Here is an 18,943-nt window from a genome sequence, read left to right on the forward strand (position 1 = left end):
CTGGCAACCTGAAGACTTCTGGGTGCTCCCACCCTACCCCCAGCAGCTTCCATCCCACTGGCCATCTTCCAGTTTCTCTCAAGGATTATTGCTTACGGATATTTATTTTTAGCAGATTTTAGGCTCCCAAGACATCTCCCACATACGTCTTGCGAACATCTCCTGTCTGCCCTCTGCTGGTGAGGGATTGCAAGCACTTTGCAATAAACAGCTCAATATTCATTACACATCAATACCAAGCATTTCTGCTGCTGTCCTCACCCCTGAGATGAACTGAAGTGCCTTAATAGTTAAAGAGGAATGAATTTGTAATTAGTACCTAAAGTTACATCACAGTCATTCAAGAGGTTTTCTATTTAAATGCAAATTTAATCTTTCCAAAGGAAAGCTAAAAGGTGATGAAAATAGCAAAGGTTGAGGAAAGAGGCAAGAAAAGGGAGATGGCGCTGATGTGGAGCTGTCATTGTTGTTGATTTGTCTGTGGCCCATGCTCAGGACCAGGCTCTGAGGTGGAGGGAGCTGAGGTGGGGCCTGGGTCCCTAAAGCCTAAGTCCCAATTGTCCTGTCTGTCCATGGGGGTAGCCCAAACCAGCAGCCATTTGGGTGGGTCCTCACTGGGCTGCTGGTGGTCATCTTAGAATCATGGTGACCTGGAGAGGATATGGGCTGTGGGGTTAGGCAGATCTGAGTTTGAATCCAAGATCCTGTTCTGCCTAACTCTAATAGCTTTGGCGAGTTTCCTAATCTCCCCCATTCCTTCCTTACGTAAATAGACCTCTTAGTGCTTGTTTCTCTCAAGGTTGTTGTAGAGATTATGTGATAAACAGAGTAAATGTCCCTGGTATACAGGAAGGGCCCTCAAAATGTTCATTTCCTTTTATTGCCACTAGATATTGCCATGTCAACTTAACATACCACAGTGGTTTGAAGCACGTTGTCAAGAATAAGGTAGCAAGCTGGGAGTGGTGCGTGTCTGTAGTCCCAGCTACTCAGGAGGCTGAGGTGGGAGGATCGATTGGGCCCGAGAGGCTGCAGTGAGCCATGATGGTGCCACCGCACTCCAGCCTGGGTGACAGAGTGAGACCCTGTATCACACAAACAAGAAAACAAAACATGAAAAGAATAAGGTGGCATTCCCCTTGTTCCCTTAAAACAGCCTAAGGTGCGGGGGAGGGCACAAACATTTTCTGTAAAGGGCCAGATAGTAAACATTTTATGCTTTGCGGGCCATGCGCTCTCTGTTGCAACTACTCCACTCTGCTGTTGTAGTGGGAAAGCCGCCATAGACAACACGTAAATGAGTGAGTGTGGCTGTGTTCCAATATAACTTTATTTATAGATGCTGAAATGTGAATTTCATATCACTTTCATGTATCCCAAAATATTTTTCTTTTGATTTTTTTTCCCCAATCATTTAAAAATGTAAAAATTGTTCTTAGATTTCAGGCCATACAGAAACAGGCAGCAGGCCAGGGGTGGCCCTCAGTCATAGTTTGCTGACCCCTGCACTGAGGTAGAATCTGTGATTTAGGGAGGACTTATATCAAGGAATCTCTCAGAACGTAACTTCCAAGACTGGGACCAAAGCAGGGAGATGTCATCCAAGGAAGAAAATAGTCCTTTCTGGGCCAGGACTAGAGAGGAACAAAGGACACATGGGATCCCTAGTGGTGGTTCCTCGTGGGGGGCAGCTGTTAGGTCTGGGTGTGAATTGAAGTGTCACTCTGTGTCTTGCCTAGTGATGTGCAGGGATGGATTGGTGGCTCCTGGGTGCTAAGCAGGCAGCCACATTCTCCTGGTGACAGGCTACAGGAGGATGCACAAGGGCCAAGCCTCTGCCACTCCCTCCTTCACTGGGAGAGAAATGCAGGCTCCCTGGGGCTTCTTAGAGATCCTCAGGTACACATCCACCTGCCCCAGGAGTGCCAAGTGATGAGGACAGGCAGATCCTTTGATTCACTCAAAGCTTGGCCTGGTTCTCACCTTTCCAGACTCTCATGGATTCTTAGACACACATACACACAACGCACTCGCAGCCAGCCCATCACATGTCCCTGCCCTCTCCTGTTTCCAGCACAGAGAGCACAGGTCAGCACGCCAGATGGCAACCTTGCTGCTGCAGCAGATTGCCGTCTCCCTAGGAAGCGGGGGTGAAAGCAAAGCACTGGACGATGCCTGGGCTCCAGTCCCACCCCCTCCTCTCCAGTGTGCCTCTGCCTGGTCCTTTCTCTGGGGACAAGGTGTGTGTGTGTGTGTGTGTGTGTGTGTGTGTGTGTAATGTAAAATGCCAGAGGAGAAGGGGACAGGTGAGGAGACAGCAAAAGCCACTCCCTACCTCTGTATAGGTTCTGCCCCAGTGACCTGGCACCTCCTTCCATCTGGAGAGTGAGCGGCACCTCCCTCTCTGGCGCCCAGGGAGGGTGGTGGGCTCTTAGAGGTAAGTAGAGGCATGGGATGGACAACAAGGCTGCCCCAAGGCCTGCTGGGAGAAGCAAAGAGGCCTGGGACCTTTCAGGGTGACTGCTGTCACTTCCTGGCTCTCTGGAGGGCCTGGGCTGAGTGTCACTCACGCCAGCCTAAACAGCCTAAACTGTGAACCTCATCATTCCCTTCCTAGCCCCATAAAGGGCCCAGAGCCTTGGATCCTGCTGGATGTCAGGGTCAGACAAAATTCGGAGTTAGGAGGGAGGCAAGGAAGGAGAGGCAGGCCATGAGAAAACCTCCTTTTTTTCTTTTTTTTTTTTTTTGAGACAGAGTTTCACTCTTATTGCCCAGGCTGGAGTGCAATGGCGTGATCTCGGCTCACCGCAACCTCCGCCTCCCAGGTTCAAGCGATTCTCTGCCTCAGCCTCCCAAGTAGCTGGGATTACAGGCATGCACCACCATCCCTGGCTAATTTTTGTATTATTAGTAGAGATGGGGTTTCTCCATGTTGATCAGGCTGGTCTCAAACTCCCGACCTCAGGTGATCCGCCCGTCTCGGCCTCCCGAAGTGATAGGATTACAGGCGTGAGCCACCGCGCCTGGCCGAGAAAGCCTCCTCTTAAAGTGAGCAGTGATGATCAAATAAAAGCCCAATATATGCTATGTACCAGGTGAGGAATCTCTGTGTGGAAACAAGAGGAATCTTCAGGGAGTGGCCCCTTCCCTCCTGGATGGGGATGAGACAACAAATGAGCTTTTGCCTTCCAGATAAGGCAGTTTTGCTAGGAAGAGGGACTCCGGTGAGGGTGAGCAGGCCAGCCTTTTGTTTAGCTTTTTGTTTCTAGCAGGCCCTACCGCTAGGCTTGCTCAATGGGGCTGGACTGTGGGTCTGTGGGTCTGTGGCCCTACTCATTCACAGCCTGCCAGCAGGAGAGCCAGCTCCCAGTGCCTCAGCACACACACACACATGCACACACACACACGTGCACATGCACACACACACGCACGCATACACACACACATATGCATGCTCACACACACACATGCATACACAAGCATGCACGCCATTGTGACAGGCAGGCTGGCCCATCTGCCAATCAATCTTCCTTGCTGATTTCCCAGCTGGAAGCAGCAGAGCTGGTGTGTAAATCATTCAGAGCCCTCTCTCAGCTCTGCCAGGACATGGAGCTCTTTTTAATTAAGAAGAATGGAGGATGCTGCTGACTTTGGAAGTGGCAATATTAACTTACTAATGGGCATTTAAAGAGCCGTGTCTGAGTGGTCTGCTGTAGCCTTCCCCAGCCTATAGCCTTTTCTCCTCTGCAGAGCTGCCCCCATAAAGGCCCTGCCGTCCTCTACATGAGAAGGGGTGAAGATTAGGCCCCCTAAGGGCCCCAGCCTGGTGACCTGGGACAAATGCGCACATTTTCACTTTTAGAGAAAGAGCCATGTCGGGATGACCTGAGCCCTTGCATCCTTTGCAACCCTTGCATACTCTCCTGGCAGCAGGCACCCCAGAAAGGTCAGAACTCAACAGGAAGCATGATGAGGCATCCAGGTGGGTGCCCAAGGTCCACAGGGAGCCAGCCCATTTGCCACAGCTGCAGTTGTCACAAGGCACCCCCTTGTCCTGGGCTGATTGGAGAGAAAGGAGGGTGGTGGTAGCAAGAGAGGGTGGCCAGGGGAAGCCCTGATAAAGTCCTCACTGGTGACTGGACCTGGGGTGGCTGGCAGCTCTTGTGAGAGCTGGTGGGGCCAGACCTCTGTGATTGTATCATCTGGCAGAATGTGAGGATGTTCGTTCTAGAATCTGCTGCTTTGTCACTATGGCTAAATGCTTCTTTCTCTAGGGCTCCCCGCCTGTACAGCACCCCGGGAGTACAGAATACTCCGGCTGGGAGGGACCCCAGCTGCTCTCTTCTTCACCTTCCTTCCTTCTAATTTGACAGGCACCAGAATGGATATGACTTGCCCATAGTTGCACAGCCCGGTTACAACAAAACGTAGGCTGGAGGTCATAGCCTACATCGTAACAAGACGTAGCAGAGGTCTTCTGACTGTCCTGTGTTTTTCTAGTATGCCCCGGGCGGCAATAGAGGAGGTGGCTCCATGGCCTCTCACCTCACCTCATGCTGGTGTTTCAAGTTTCTGACATTGCTGGTCAGGAAATTCTTCCTTGTTTATAACTCAAATCCTCAGGCTTTATTGTAAGCCCCATTTCCTCGTATGATTTCCTCAATCAGCACAGGGAAGTAGCTGAGGTCTTTGAGAAGCATCCCTTCCTTCACGCACTAAACAGCAGAGGAGCGTGTGGCTTCCCAACACTTCCTTCTCTACATTGTGCAACTCCTGAGTCTGAAAATGAAGATGACCCCCTCCCTTCACCCATCATCCCATATCTGGGGTCCACTTTCCAACGTCCCAGTTTTACCTAAGTAGGCAGGAAGTTGCTTACAGATGAGCAGATGCATTCTTTAACGGATACCCACTAAGCCCCTCTAGGTTCCAGGCACCAGCTATGCACTGGAGCGGGAGGGAGCAGGGTGGATAGCTGAAGGAATGTGGCTGATTCAACTCTCCAATCAAGGCTGCGTGGTCAGGAAGGGAACCTGAATAGCTGAGGCCATTCTGCAGGACTCCAGCCCTCCACCTGCAAGGCAGCAGTGCCATGTGATCACATACAGATCCTGGTTCTGACTGCTGGCAACTGTGTCATGCCATCTCCCATCAAGTCCACGTGAGCTCTAAATCCTTCCTCTGGGCTGATGTTGGGACTGGTGGGGAGGAGGCCCTAATGAGGCTTCTCTATGCTGGGGGAGGAACTACCCTTTCCTTGGTCTGCTGGCAGCCTCAGTCCTAATTGGATGAGTCAGCCTCACTCCCCACTCCCTGAATAAGGACCACGCTTCTGGTTAGGAATGAGAAGGTGATTAGCTAAAGGAAGGGCACAGCTGTTCTCCAGATTAGAACGCAATTTAGGTTGCAGCAGATGAGATTTCAGCTAGCTAGGAGAAAAGATATCCTGTCTAAGACACAGGCCCAGAAGTGATTGGCTGCAGGAGGGTATGGGCCCTGGTAAGGCTGCCTATCTTGTGAAACTGGCACCTGCTTTGGGGGACACACTAGCCTGAAAGTCAGAGGTACAGAAACTTGCCATCACAAAGGGAAGAAAGAAACTAGTCTTTATGAGGTACCTACCACGTGCCCAGGAACTATGCCTGGCATCTCCTTCCTCCTACAACTCTAGAAAGTAGATTTTCTTATTCTCTTTTTCACAGATGAGGACACTCCCATTCAAGGACATAAGTGACTTGTGCATAGTCACACAGCTAGGAGGTGGCTGCACCAGGATTCAGATCCAGCCTGTCTGATGCTGACCACATGGTCTGTGGGGTGCTGCAGAAAGAAAACTGCATAAAGAAGGTGATCCTGGCCTCGGGGAGTTCCTGGTGTGTGCCTCCAGCCAGCGTGGTACCCTGCAGAGGGCAGTCTGGTAAAGAGTATTTCTGGGGAGGGATAAAGAGCAGCTAATCACTAAGCAACTCCTCTTCCCCCCTATCCCCCCGAAATGTTCCCTACACTTGGAATTCCACCAGACCTTGAAACCCTTCCCACAGTTACTCCATCCGTGGCCTGCCACACTGAGAATCTGCCTGGTTTATTGGGAAGAAACTGTTCCCCCCAACACCCCCAACTTCCCCCTAAGGTACTGCAGTTTAGTGAAGGCAGGATCCTGCTGAATGCCTACCAGACAATAGAGACTGAGTAAAACTGCATTTCATTGTATGTAAATTAGACCTTAACAAATTCAAGACTTACTGAGCCTGTCAAGGTGGTGCATGCCTGTAATCCCTGCTACTCAGGAAGCTGAGGCAAGAAGATGACTTGACCTCAGGAGTTCAAATCCAGCTTGGGCAATATAGCAAGACCCCATCTTTTTAAAAAGAAACAAAACCCAAAACATACTGAGTGACTTTTTCTGGGGCTGAGCATCCTCAAGTTTGATTGATGCACCAGTATGTATAATAAAGACTCCATGGCACCAAAGGCGTAATCTTTAGAGGCTTTTATGACTTTTCCCTCCCCTAATTCCCCAACCTCCCACTCCTACCTTGTAATCAAGGGGAAAAATCAAACACTTTTTTTTTTTTAGAGAGACAGGGTCTTGCTGTGTCACCTGGGCTGGAGTGCAGTGGCACGATCTTGGTTCACTGAAGCCTCTACCCCCTGGGCTCAAGTGATCCTCCCACCTCAGCCTCCCTAGTAACTAGGATTACGTGCCACGAAGCTCAGATAATTTTTGTTTATTTTTTGTAGAGACAGGGTCTCACTATGTTTTTTAAGCTAGTCTCGAACTCCTGGACTCATGTAATCACCTGCCTCGGCCTCCCAAAGTGCTGGGATGACAGGCACGAGCCACTTCATCCAGCCTAAAAACTCAAATGCTTTTTAAGGCAAAAGAGAAACCCCGGCTCAATGTTATGCAAGATTTTAGAGCAAGAAGGATTTAGATTTGACATGAGGAAGAATTTCCTGACCAGGAAAATGGTTACACACTAGAATAGGGTGGGGAGGGATCAAAGGAGTCACTGGACACTCTCCCTCTGTTTAGCACTCCTTAAGGTCCCATCTTGGTGCACTCAGCCCAGGCAATGGAAACCACAGGTGACTCAGGGAATCTTAAGTGGCAGTTGCTAGGTTACAAGCTTCCTCAATGTGCACTCAGTGTAAGCACTAAAGGATGTTACCTGGTGGAGACGAAGAGAGATGGGGGAGATGGAGAGAAGCCAGGACTTCCAGAACAAGCAATTAGGTCATGGTCTGGAAGACATACTGTTCTTAGTACTTTTCCAAGGGTCTGAGTCCCTAGATCCCACGGTCTGCATAGAAGATGGTGCCTGTAGGATATGAGCCTTAGTTTAGAATGGGGGCCTGTTCTGGGTCTGGATTCCAGCACTTCCTTACCTGCACTGCCCGGCACAAACAGTATGGCCAGCCGCTGGAATCTCCTTGGTGGCCTGGGCTCCTTTCTTCACTGCAGTGGAATAAAGACTAGAAGCCAGGTGGACAGTGGACCCACTTGGTTTCCTTCATAAGGCACAATTCATTCATTTGTGATTTAATTGTGATAAAGTGAAGGAGCACTGGATTTGGAATTCATAACTTGGACCCACCCTGAACGACCTGCATGGTCCTAAGTAAGTCACTTCATCTCATTAAGGCTCAGATTCCTCATCTGTAAAAAGTGGATACTGATACCTACCCTGGCAACCCCTCCCAGGGCTGTTTTAAGATTACAAGAAAATGGGCATGCAAAGGCTTAGATGATCTCAACAAGTGACACAAATATAACATACAGAGTGGAGCTCTGTCTATCTGCTTATTAAGCTGCCCCAGCTGGGGTGGTGAGGGCTCATTTAAGAAGCCTGGCCTCACTGCTTTGGTAGAAGGCTCAGTGGGCAAGAGAAGCTGAGGATGGACTCCAACAAGCCCTTTTGAGGAAGGTCTATGGCTTTAAATCTTCCCGATCACCTGTTCTGATTTTGTGAGGACAGTTCAAGCTGAGGTAAAGGTGCATTCCCTATTTCTCCAGGCAGATAGAGACTCCTAGGAAGAAAGGGAAATGTTTAGTGTTTCTGTGAAATTTCATGAATTCACACCCCATGCTTTTGGAATTTATGAGTTCGGATTGAATAGCGAAAACGGGCACAGCCTTCCTCTGTGAAGGTTCTAGAGGTGCTTACTTTGTAAGTACAGAGAATTCGAACCAAAAAACAGTGGAATTTTTAAGCCAAGAACTCAAAAGTAGTAAGACGGGCCTGTTGGATGGAGTGCAATGGTGCAATCTCGGCTTGTTGAAACCTCCGCTTCCCGGGTTCAGGTGATTCTCCCGCCTCTGCCTCCTGAGTAGTTGGGATTACAGGCATGCGTCACGGCACCCAGCTAATTTTGCATTTTTAGTAGTGATGAGATTTCACCATGTTGGCCAGGCTGGTCTCGAATTCCTGACCTCAGGTGATCTGCCTACCTTGGCCACCCAAAGTGCTGGGATTACAGGCATGAGCCACCAAATCCGGCCTTGATTGTATAATTTTGGGGGTGGAAGGTTTGTTTTGTTTTGTTTTGTTTTGTTTTTGAGACAGAGTCTTGCTCTGTCACCCAGGCCGGAGTGCAGTGGCGCAATCTTGGCTCACTGCAATCTCCGCCTCCCAGGCTCAGGTGAACCTCCTGCCTCAGCCTCCCGAGTAGTTGGGACTACAGGGGCATGCCACCATGCCTGGCTAATTTTTTTGTATTCTTAGTAGAGATGGGGTTTCACCATGTTGGCCAGGCTGGTCTGGAACTCCTGACCTCAAGTGATCTGCCTGCTTGGGCCTCCCAAAGTGCCTGTATTATAGGTATGAGCCACCGCACCTGGCCAGAACTATTGTTTCTTGACCGATCAATTTCAAAACCCTGGTTGTGATATATACTGTGCTATAGTTTTGTAAGATGTTGCCATTGGGAGAAACTGGGTAAAGGGTATTTTTTCTTACAGCTGCATGTGAATCTAAAATTTTCTCAAAATTAAAACTCTAGTTTAAAAAATATATAGACATAGATCTATCTATCTATCTGTATAAGAAACTGAGGCTCAGAGTAGTTAAATAATTTTCAGAGGCAAGATTCAAACCCAGGTCTTCCAGCCTCCCAAGCCTGGGTGTTTCAAGACTTGGCTACATTTGAGAGAACCAGGTAGGAGGAAGATCCCATCGGCCTTGCAGTCCACCAGACCAGGTGGTTCTCTGGCCTCATGGGCACCTTTGTTACTGGGGACTACTGTCCTGTAAAGGGTATTAGAGGGTGGCTTGCAAGGATTGTTTGTCAAGCCCTGCGAGTTGGTGCCAAGGACGGAGATTTGATCATCAGGTTTCCCCTTCCTGAAGCTCGTGAAGGGTGATGGTGGCGGTGGTGGGTTGTGCATGTGTGTGGCAGATGGAAAAACTGCCCGTGTGTGTTTGTCTATGTTGGTGTCTCTGGCTGTGTCCACATGTCTGTCTGTGCATCACTGGTCAGTGTCTCTGTGGATGTGTCTACTTCGCGGGGGGGAGGGTGATGTGTAAGTTATGCATCTATGTACAAGTGGGTGTATATGTTATATTTGAAAGTACCTGTGCCAGGTCTGCGTGCATCACACCCACATAAGTTGTTTCCATGAGGTTAAACTATATGATAATACCTCCCCCCAAGCAAAGCTGGCTATTGAGTCAGCCGGTCACGAACTGAATCTGTGTACTGTAGATAAACTGGGTAATTGGACTCCCCGCCTCTTCATCCAAAACAAACACAAAAGCCCGCCCCCACACCGGAGGGAGTCTGTGCCCGTCATCTGGGTGCTTGGTTCTAGTGCCCTGCTTTCCTTGACCCCCTGTAGACAAGGTGAGCGCTTCCGCGGCGGGGCTTCTGTAAAGAGGTCACAGCACGCTGTGTCCCGGGACGCACGCGGATTCCTGCACAGGTGTGGTGGCTGCGGATGGGGACGGAGTGGAGCAGGCTCGCCGGCCTCCTCCCCGGCGGCGGCTCCGCTTCTCCTTCCTGCTGTTCACTTCATCTCCTCATCTGCATGTGTGACAGCGGCGCGCGGACTGGGGAAGGACAGAGCGCCCTCTCCCCGGCTCCCGTGCAGCCGGGCGGGGGCTCCGGGCTCCCCGGTGATGCGTTGTCTGCGCCTCGCCGCCGCGCTCCCCGGGCCTGGCAGCGTAAGTGATGCGGGGGCGGGGGCGCCGAGACTGCGGGGAGGGGGCGCGGGGGAAGAGAGGCGTCGACGCCGAGAGACGCTAACTCCTTCCTCCGCCCGGGGACTGCCCGGCACCCCGAACCCCTGAAAGCCCCCGCCAGCGGCGCTCTCCGGCAGTGTCCGAGCAGCGGGTGGGGAGGGGGCGGGGACCAAGCGGTGCAGGGTGTGGTGCCGCCGCCGGGGGGCGCCCTCCGCCCCCGCGTCTTCCCGGTGAAGTTGACCAGGGGCTGCGGAGCCCGCCCGCTGCCCGCCGCAGGGCGCGTGGCCCCGGCTGCCCTTGATTCGCCGCGTTCCCCCCGCAGGGCCAGGCGTGGACGCCGCCGGACCGCTGAGACTCGGCGCACGGTGAAGCACTGGCCGGCGTCTGGCTGGGGCCGGCGCTCGGGAGCCAGATGGAGGTGGCGATAGGGGCCGTGGGAGCCGGCGCCAAGTAGCCGGTGGACCCCCGCGCTCGCACCTCTCCCGGCGCCTGGGCGCTCCCTGAGGCTGCAATGGAGGTGCCTAACGTCAAGGACTTCCAGTGGAAGCGCCTGGCGCCACTGCCCAGCCGCCGGGTCTACTGCTCCCTGCTGGAGACGGGGGGCCAGGTCTATGCCATCGGGGGATGTGACGACAATGGCGTCCCCATGGACTGCTTCGAGGTCTACTCCCCCGAGGCCGACCAGTGGACCGCCTTGCCCCGGCTGCCCACAGCCCGGGCAGGGGTGGCCGTCACCGCCCTGGGGAAGCGGATCATGGTGATTGGGGGCGTGGGCACCAATCAGCTGCCCCTGAAGGTCGTGGAGATGTACAGCATCGATGAGGGCAAGTGGAAGAAGAGGAGCATGCTGCGTGAGGCCGCCATGGGCATTTCTGTCACAGCCAAAGGCAAGTGGGGCCAGGGCTGAGGGCAGCCAGAGAGAAGGAAGTGGGGGGCCAGGAGGGAAACAGATGGAAACCAACACGCATTTGCTGTGGGCTGTGGAGTTTAGTGCCATATTTCTGCAGACCCCATGCATTCAGCAGAATGCCTGCACCTCCTGGCACCACACCCCAGCCCCTGAAACCTGCCTTGCAGGTGCCACCACCCCCAGACACCTATTTGGGGTCCTGACAATGCTCACTCCATCCTTGTAGCGTCACCAGGCCCCACTGAGAGGGCTTTGGGACCTGATTCCAGAGGCCTCTTCCACCTTCAACCTCCCCCTCTGCCTCCCAATCTCAGAGACGCTCAGTGGAGACCAGAATGTTCCTGAGAGTTCACGTCTTGCCCCGTTTCACTAAGTCCTCAGGGCATGCATGTCCTCACTACATGGTTTTGTGATTCTCATTTTCCTTTCTCAAAGCCCCTCATTTCATTCTTTTCACGCCTAGTACAGCCCAGAACCTAGAGCTCCGAAAGCTCTTTTGCTAAAACACAAAGGGTTTTGTGGGAGATGGTTCAATGGGAATTAGGAGACACCAAGTTCAGACACACCTGAGCAGCACAGCCTTGCAGTGGGGTGCAACCTTCCCTCCTTTCCTCTTCCTCCCTCCCTCTTCTGCTAAACCATACTAGCTGCATGTCAAGTCTACTATAGATTGGGAACCAGTATTTCTTGAGCACCTGCTCTGTCCCCAGCACAGTGCCAGGCTCCAGGAAGGAAGGAAAGAGGCAGAAGATCTGTTCCCTGCCTTCAGGAGCCTGGATCTGACCAATGAAGGTAACTAGAGAGAAACTCTAGTGCAGAATCCCCCAAGGCAGCATGGCCAGTGGGGCTTCTGTGACCTCCCAGTAAGAAGGATGGAAGGCCTGGAGGCCCACGGAGAGCAAGGGAGGGAAAGAGTACATCTTCATCCCAGGCCTCAATAAATGGTCTTGAAAGATTAAGAACTAACGTTCATTGAATCCTTACCATTGGTGCTTTCTATACATTAACCCCTTTGATTCTCACAACCTATCCAATGAGGTAAGTGCTAGTATTACTCCGATTTTAGAGAGAAGCAGTGTAAGGCCCAAAGAGTTAGTTAAACCACTGGCCCAAGGTGACACAGATAGTGATGACTGAGTCTGTGCTCTTACTATGGCACTGAATGGGTTCAGCAGTTAGTTTAATAAGCATTTACATGCCTGTGTGCCAGGCATTGTGCCAGATGCTGGGGCTATAGATTTAACAAATTCTCAAGGGCCTACAATCTATTGAAAGAAACAAAGATTGGCGGGGCGCAGTGGCTCACGCCTGTAATCCCAGCATTTTGAGAGGCTGAGGCGGGCAGATCACGAGGTCAGGAGATCTAGACCATCCTGGCTAACAAGGTAAAACCCCATCTCGACTAAAAATACAAAAAATTAGCCGGGCATGGTGGTGGGTGCCTGTAGTCCCAGCTACTCGGGAGGCTGAGGCAGGAGAATGGCGTGAACCTGGGAGGTGGAGCTTGCAGTGAGCCGAGATCGCGCCACTGCACTCCAGCCTGGGTGACAGCGAGACTCCGTCTCAAAAAAAAAAAAAAAGAAAAAGAAAAAGAAAAAGAAAGAAACAAAGATTATTCAGTAACAGGTGGCAATTAGGGTGATGGAATAGGGTAACAGAGGTGCCATCACTCAGGAGGCACTGAGCCGGTGCTGTCGACCCAGTCTTGTAGTTCAGGGACACCCAGATGGGTCTGAAAGGATGAGTAAGAATTGGGCACAAAAACAGTAGTGAGGAGCGGATGGGAGGATTCCCAGGAGGAGGAGTTTCAAGTGACACAGGATGGGAGGGGTGGAGCTTGTGCAAGGTGAATTCCTCATTAGCAGGCACCATCTTCCAGCCTCAGGCTAGGGTTGGCATTTTTTTTTTCCAATAAGATTGGAAAGTAGGAGGAAATAGTACTCATTCCTGCAATCACCTTAAGAATAAAGGCCTCCTGGAGCCAGAAGCATTGAGGACTGGCTGCTGGCAGACAGAATCCCGGGCAGGGGTGGCTCCCTGAGAGAGGCCCGGGAGGTCCTGGGGTGAGACCCAGGGAAACAGAGATGCCTTGCCCATCCTCTGTGGTGTAGTGAAGTCCTTTGAAAGTCTACCTACAGTCAAGAGTAGTAGAGAATGAGAGGAGACTCACTTCTCAAAGTACCCCAGCTCACTTCCTGGGCAGGGTTTCTTAAAGGGACCAGTACTCTCTCCAAAGCTTCACCCTCATTCACCCCAGCCCTATCTCATTTAGTTGAAGTGACTCCTGGATCCCACAAGTTTCCTAATTTGTGAAGGAAAATGGCATTCCCCCATGGGGCTGGCAGACACAGAGAGAACCAGCAGCAGTCCAGTGTCCCATAGGCCAGTGACAGCATGACTCATCTTGTTTCTAAAGACCCCTGCCATATCTAAAACTTCCAGTTTGTGAATGCCTGGGGAAAGGGCATCAGAAGAATATCTCTACTCATTGAAGCCAGGCGTGGTGGCTCATGCCTGTGATCTCAACACTTTGGGAGGCCAAGGCGGGCGGATCACCTGAGGTCAGGAATTCAAGACCAGCCTGGCCAACACGGTGAAACCCTGTCTCTACTAAAAATACCAGGTGTGGTGGCAGGCATCTGTAATCCCAGCTACTCTGGAGGCTGAGGCAGGAGAATCGCTTGAACTGGAGAGGCAGACGTTGCAGTGAGCTGAGATCACACCATTGCACTCCAGCCTGGGCGACAAAACGAGACTCTGTCTCAAAAAAAAAAAAAAAGAATACCTCTCCTCTTTGACTTCCCCTCTGGCTGCCCAGGGAGGAAGACAGTGAAGGGGATAAGACCTGCAAAGGGTTTTCCAGGCCTAGACTTCACACAGTGTTTCAGGCTTAGCCAAAGAGCTCGACGCTAAGGAAGACTAGGGCGTGTAGTCGTACCATGGCTTCAAAAGACCCAGGCAGCTGGGCACAGTCGCTCACACCTGCAATCCCAGCAGTTTGGAAGGTCGAGGCAAGAGGATTGCTTGAGCCCCAGAGTTCGAGACCAGCCTGGGCAACATGGCAAAACCCTGTCTCTACAAAAAATACAAAAATTAGCCGGGTGTGGTGGCATGGAGCTGCAGTCCCAGCTGCTTGGGAGGCTGAGGTGGGAAGATCTCTTGAGCCCAGGAGGTCAAGGTTGCAGTGAACCGTGATTATGCCACACTCCAGCCTGGATGACAGAATGAGACCGTATCTAAAAAAATAATAATAAAAATAAAAAAAAAAGAAACAGGCTCTCAGGCTCAGCTATAGCAGGGACTTCTTTGAATGGTGCTATCAACCACACTGATACAGATATGACTCACTCTGGCTGAGCAGTGGTTGAAAGCTTGGCCTGGCCATGGGAGGCAATGGATGCTGGTGGGCCTGTCTTGCTGTACCTGTGAGCTAAGCCAGGGACATGTATGGCCTTTCTTCTTAGATTACCGAGTATATGCGGCAGGCGGGATGGGCCTGGACCTACGTCCACACAACCACCTCCAACACTATGACATGCTTAAGGACATGTGGGTGTCCCTAGCACCCATGCCCACCCCGAGATATGCTGCCACCTCCTTCCTCCGAGGCTCCAAGATCTACGTGCTGGGTAAGGACAGGTTACTGTTCTATACCTACCCTCCTTCCTTCCCTTGGCTCAGTTCCCATGGGAAGCAGTGCCTGTGTGCTGAGCATCTTCTCGGTACTGGGGATAATCACACTGCCCAGCCCACCGGGAGCTTCCTGTATGAGTGAGTAACTGTCAAAAGGGGAAACCCTTTTCGCTGTCCCTGTCCTCAGGGACAACCCTTTTGCCCAACGTCTATCCTACTCTGGCCCCCAGGGGGACGACAGTCCAAGTACGCAGTCAACGCTTTCGAGGTCTTTGACATCGAGACTCGCTCCTGGACCAAGTTTCCCAACATTCCCTGTAAGCGGGCCTTCTCCAGCTTTGTGACCCTGGACAACCACTTGTACAGCCTGGGAGGCCTGCGGCAAGGTCGCCTCTACCGGCAGCCCAAGTTCCTGCGGACGATGGACGTGTTCGACATGGAACAGGGTGAGCTGGTCACCTTCCCCAGGAAGCTCTGGCTGCCCACTGCCCTTCTGGCTGGCTCCCCATCCCTTACCCCTATTCCAGCCATCTTCCAGGGCCGTTTACCCAGCTGAGCCAGCTTCTCAGAAGTCTCAGCACCCCTCTCCACTCAGGGCTACTCTTAGAATCAAATTCCTTCATTGGTATAGGTCCCCTTTTTGCTTGGTTGGTTTTCATCAAAGCCCCTTTCCTACCTATATTGTCTTTTCTTAGAATATTCACACAGGACCAGGTCAGAGAGGGGTTTTTCTTACTTTTTACTGATGGAGAAACAGAAGGATCCTGACTCCTCCCTCACGGCCTCTATTAGCCTCCTAACCAGAAGTCAAGGTGATTCATTGTAGGGGATGATGATGCCTTACAGAGCAGCAAGCATGGGAGAGGGGGAAGCCACAGAGAATTTGAAACAGCAGGAGGAACTGTGTACTCCCCAAGCATAAAGGATAAATAGAGTGAAGACACTGCCCAGGGTGAAAGCTATTTGGGCCACAATCTGTATTTGGTGGGAGTGGTCTGTATCTTATTCTCTCTATATAACCCACCATTATCCATGGCCTATAGGGGGATGGCTGAAGATGGAACGATCGTTCTTCCTCAAGAAGCGGCGGGCAGATTTTGTGGCTGGCTCTCTGAGTGGACGGGTCATAGTGGCTGGGGGACTTGGTAAGGATGGCGCTTTCAGGCTGGAATTTATTGTGGTTCTGGTGCTCGGTGGATCCTTGGCACTTTGCATATGCAGGAAAGGGTACTGGCTCCTTGCAGACCACCCGCCTACCACTTTACTCCAAAAAAGGCAGAGCACTCCCTTTCTTCCAGCCTGGATATTACCTATCCACTATGGGCCCCAGGTGTGGCCTTTCTATCCTCCTACACAGGGGAAACTGTGACGCAGAGAGAATAAGGGACACCCATAGCTGTGCAGCACAGGCTTGCTGAGCACAGATCTCTAAACGGGCATGACTGGAGACAAACTGTGGAAGGGATTAGCCTTGGTCCTTCTCTGACCAATCTCTTCTCCTTGGATACCCAGCCCAATCATGGAACAGGAAAGCAATCTGATTAAATAAGTTCAACAGATGAGTCTTGGGTTTGACGTATTAACTCTGCCAGAGATTACTGGTATTTTGAAGGAGGGACTCTAAACTGAGAAGTCCATCATCAAGGAAGAGAGGTCCAGGCAGCAGGGTTTCCAGGTACCCCAAGTCTACTTAGTGTGGACAAACTCCCACTTTACTCATGCGTGAAGGAACCATGTCAACTAGACCAAGTCAGTAGCTTTTTTAGGAAAGGGCAGCAGTGAGGCAGTAGTGTGCTAGAAAGCTCTGGTAAAAAGCAATGGGTAGGGAAAGAAAGCTTACTCTTAAAGAGACGGAAAGGAAGAAGGTAGGAGGGACAAAGTGGCTGCTTGACAAAAGCCACTGCCTTAGTAAAGGGAGTAATCCTGTAGCCAAGGAAGTTGACCTTGCTTGGCTTCTGCTTGTGGGTGCCCAAGGGAGGGAGGTGGGGTGACTGTGGGGTATGGATTGGTGGTTGGACTCCTTTGTAAGATCTGATTCCGTTGACACTTTCAGGGAATCAACCCACTGTCCTGGAGACGGCGGAAGCATTCCACCCAGGGAAGAACAAATGGGAGATCCTCCCTGCCATGCCCACACCCCGCTGTGCCTGCTCCAGCATAGTCATCAAGAACTGCCTCCTTGCCGTGGGAGGTGTCAACCAGGGTCTGAGTGACGCAGTGGAGGCCCTGTGTGTCTCTGACTCCTAGCTGTCTCTGGGCTCAGTACCTTTGCCCTGGACCATATCACTTCACTCTTGACATGAGGAATGATCTTGTCCAAGCAGTCGGGGCTACTTCCCAGAATGACAGCTCCTGTTAGCAGCCAGTGGAGTCTGGCCTTGGGGCTCTAAGTTGACCCCTCTATAACTCCAAATCCTACCAATCTCAGAAAACTGTAAGAGGCACAGGTGACTCCACCAGCTGCAGAGCTGACTCTGAAGAGAGTCTCCACTTACTGCACAGGCACAGAAAGGCACAGGAATATTTCCTACCTCTCCCTCCTGTGAGTCCCACCTCCCCCCACCCCCATCTCCAGGAGGCAGGCAGAGCAGTTCTGACCGAGAGGATAAACTGCTGTTGCTGTCTTTCCCCAGGTCTGAACTAGTTTTAAGGTTGCTTAGGATGAAAAATGGAGAATGATTGGGGGTTCCAAACCCCTTTCTTCTCCGTTGGCTTATATCTCTTCACCATCTGGTGATCAACTATGGGCCTACCCTAGACCTCATCTACTCAGCGAGAATTGGACATGAAGCTAGAGGCAGCTGCCTTGGAAGGGAAGTCAGGCTCACTTGGACAGTCCAGGCCATGGCAGGAAGAATCCCTTCCTCTTGGGGTCCTTGGTGGGCATGTGATGATGGGGAAGGAGCAGTCTCCCAGCCCTGGGTCTGCTCCCCACATCTCTCCTAATTCCACTTCACCTTTTGCCACCCCCTCCCCACCAGAGGCCTAGCCCTTTTGTCACCGAAGGCCCCCAGAGTGTTTCTGTGTGAAACCTTCTCATTTACACTGTGGCATCAAAATCCACAAAAGATGGATTAATTGCACTCTGGTTAGTAGCAGCAGCACAATGATTAAAATCTATATTCCTATCTTCTCTAGCACCCTGGTGTGGGCATGGGGCGGAAGGGTGTCATGAGGGGCAGGGAGGACCCCATAAAACAATCCCTCCGGCATTCTCAGGCTAGATAGGACCCCCAGTGACCACCTGTTCTTGGCTGTCCCCTCTGAAGAGCTCTGCCTCCTCACAGCCACCACCGGTTGCCCCACTCCCGGGAAAACAGCACATATTCTTCTTCTCCTGCCTGGAGACTGCATGTTAGTCTTCCATTCATAACTCATCAGCAGCTCAGTCCTTCTTATGTCTAGTCTCAGTTCATTCAGCCAAAGCTCATTTTTGTCCTATCCAAAGTAGAAAGGGTTCTTTTAGAAAACTTGAAGAATATGCCTCCTCTTAGCATCTGTTTCTGACTCCCAGTTATTTTTAAAATAAATGATGAATAAAATGCCTGCCCTGAAGGGTTCTGGAGGAGTCAGGTATCACTCATCAGGTGATAGTGTAATTCTTTCTCCAGGAGGCAGGAACGGAGGAGGATCACCTATCTGGATCTGAGGGGTCCAGGGAGCCTCCTGGAGGGAGGGAGTGTGACACCTTCAGCAGGATCTTCAAGGACAAGTGGAACCTGGGTCTCTATAGGATATGGATTTTTTTTCCCCTCCCTTTCTCTGGGTACCTGGACTTTTTCCTTACTTGGGTCCAAGAAGGGCACTGCCACCTGCTGGCCCAGCATTTCCCTTCCCCCTCCCCGGGCTGGGAGGCCTCCTGTAGCTGCTGCTGCCCCCTAGTGAGGAGACTGCAGAGAGGCCTCCCCTGCTGCTTCTGGATCCCTGTATTTGAGTTCAGCCCCTGAAGTAACAGATAGAAACGGGCTGGAGGAGCTGCAGATACTATAAGCGATGATGGAACTGTGCGTTAGGGGATGCTCTTCCAAGGCATCCTGTCTCCTCAATCTCCTACCCAAGAAAGGTGTTTAGCAACAGGAGTGCCTCCACCCCTTGCAAGAGAAACCCAAGCCTTATGGGAGGGGGCGTTTCCAAGCACACAAAGCGGTCCCATATGCATGGATAGGGCTGAGCTTTTTTTTTGAGACAGGGTCTTGCTCTATCGCCCAGGCTGGAGTGC

At 51.7% G+C, this 18,943-nt stretch overlaps 1 protein-coding gene across 1 annotated transcript; it reads left to right on the forward strand.

The window, feature by feature from the left end:
- Window positions 1–9,764: 9,764 nt before the first annotated feature.
- Window positions 9,765–18,279, forward strand: KLHDC8A (kelch domain containing 8A). Its single transcript, XM_030813125.1, has 6 exons — window positions 9,765–10,163; window positions 10,504–11,068; window positions 14,556–14,720; window positions 14,955–15,170; window positions 15,768–15,869; window positions 16,778–18,279. The coding sequence occupies exons 2-6, from the start codon at window positions 10,693–10,695 to the stop codon at window positions 16,969–16,971; spliced, it is 1,053 nt and encodes a 350-aa protein (XP_030668985.1). The 5' UTR covers window positions 9,765–10,163; window positions 10,504–10,692; the 3' UTR covers window positions 16,972–18,279.
- Window positions 18,280–18,943: the final 664 nt, after the last annotated feature.

The sequence above is a fragment of the Nomascus leucogenys genome, chromosome 5 (genome assembly GCF_006542625.1).
Source record: "Nomascus leucogenys isolate Asia chromosome 5, Asia_NLE_v1, whole genome shotgun sequence".
Classification (NCBI taxonomy): Eukaryota; Metazoa; Chordata; class Mammalia; order Primates; family Hylobatidae; genus Nomascus; species Nomascus leucogenys.